A 1,948-nucleotide genomic window follows, 5' to 3' on the forward strand; every position below is an offset into this window, starting at 1 on the left:
TTGATTGAACCTAACTTTCATTTGCTTTCATACAAAAAACAAGTTGAAAGAATAAAAAAATTTAGTTTAAATAACGGAGTAACTTAGTTGATTATATACAACCCCGAAATTTAGTTTCAGTTAACTCGATTCTACTTGGTTTTACTAATCTTTTTTTTCAGTGTATACAGGGTGCACCAGACCTCACGTGTAACCCGTTAATGGCAGATTCCTGAGATTATTTGGAGACAAAAATCCTAATGCCAAAATGTCGAGGCTGCTACAGTTTTTGAACGGGAAAGGTTTATAGTTGACCAATCAGCTTGTCTAAATTTCGCGCGTTCAGGGATGTTGCATATCGGAACGGCTCTTCCACACTTTACTCAACTCGATATAAATATTTGAAATTATTATTTATTTTATTTTTTTTGTGCACTATTCTCAAGACCGACTTCCTAAATTGTCGTACGAAAACAGGATACATGTCGAACTGCAAAGTATTCATGTAAAGCGTGCCGCGGACAAATGACATTTAATTCTCATAATCGGTACAAAGTATGATGTGCTGCATAAAATGTCGATTATAGGAAAAAAGAAATTGATGAGAAAAGAAATACTAACATGCTTGGAAATAATTAAAAAAATTGTTTTATTAATTTTTTTGAAGGAGTACATTTTCCAGAATGTAAACAAATAAATTATAATGTAGTTTTGCGATTGCTGTATCGCGTGCGAGAAACAGACTTTCTAGAGCCCAACAGACAAATTAATGTTGTCGTTGAACGTTGAATTCGTATGATACAGAACGAAGAAGTGGTCTTCCAAACTGTGAACGATACATCGGCTGTCATTGAATGGAAAACCGAACTTGAATTATTGCGGTTTTGCAATTCTACACATAGCAACTGCAAAAAAGATGCGCTAACTTTTATTAAGAGTTTAAACAAAAAATTAATATTGTGTACCTATTACAGAAGATGTTCGAAATGTCCACCGCCACATTGGATGCACAATCGCGCACGCCGAATCAAACTTTGCTGTGCGTTACGCATCATTTCCGGCGTCACGGTCGCGAATGCTTCAATCATTCTTCCTTCTAACTCTTCACGACTATCGATACGCTCTCGATAAACGTATTGTTTCACAGTGCCCCAGAGGAAAAAATCTAATGGAGTCAGATCGGGAGATCTCGCTGGCCAATTTACAGGACCTCCGCGGCCTATCCATCTATCCGGATAGCTCGCATCCAACACGCGACGCGCGCGTAAAGATGCATGGGCCGGCGCTCCGTCGTGTTGAAAAAACATTTGTCGTCTCTGGTCCAAAGGCAATTTTTCTATTAGATCCAACAAGTCGGTTTGTAAAAAATTGGTGTAAATATGTCCTGTGAGTCTCGCAGGCAGTTCAAACGGACCGATCTGAAATTTTTATATGAGCAATGAAATTTGTGAAGAATGTTATACATTTTTGTACAAAATCATAAAACTTACTATCGAAGTGTTTAATATGCCAGCCCATAAATTAATACTGAATCGATGCTGGTAACTTTTAATGTGATATCCATTTGGATTCTCGTTCGCCCAGAGATGCGTATTGTGACTATTGAAAATACCATCGCGCGTAAAGTACGATTCATCGGTAAATAGGATGTTATTCACAAAACCAGGTTGATTCTCTTCCTTATTCAATAACAGTAGGTAAACTATGTTAGTTCTAAATTACTCTGTGTGCGTGCATGCGCGCGTGTGAGTGTGTGTGTGTGTGTGTGTGTGTGTGATAATCGACAGGATCTCGTTATCGTGAACCGTTTTCGGGGCGCCGCGGGGGTATCGGGTTACACACGGGTATCGGATTTCGCGGGGGTACCGCGTTTTTGCCGCGCCGCGGGAGAGGGGGTCCGCGTTTTCGCCGCGCCGCGAGGTCCGCGTGCAACGGCCGCGTTGGTCCGCGCGACGTCTTCTCGTTCGCG

The 1,948-nt window shown here is 40.7% G+C and overlaps 1 protein-coding gene across 1 annotated transcript; it reads right to left on the bottom strand.

The window, feature by feature from the left end:
- Window positions 1-947: 947 nt before the first annotated feature.
- On the bottom strand, window positions 948-1,681 carry LOC139781637 (uncharacterized; the record flags this gene model as incomplete). Its single annotated transcript, XM_071720501.1, has 2 exons — window positions 948-1,397; window positions 1,470-1,681. Coding segments are annotated over 2 exons (662 nt in total), but the record flags the coding sequence as incomplete, so codon positions are not given.
- Between the last annotated feature and the right edge of the window lie 267 nt (window positions 1,682-1,948).

This window comes from Temnothorax nylanderi, unplaced genomic scaffold, assembly GCF_030848795.1.
Source record: "Temnothorax nylanderi isolate EJ_2023f unplaced genomic scaffold, tnyl_v1.0 TNYL_tig0350_pilon, whole genome shotgun sequence".
In the NCBI taxonomy this organism is placed as follows: Eukaryota; Metazoa; Arthropoda; class Insecta; order Hymenoptera; family Formicidae; genus Temnothorax; species Temnothorax nylanderi.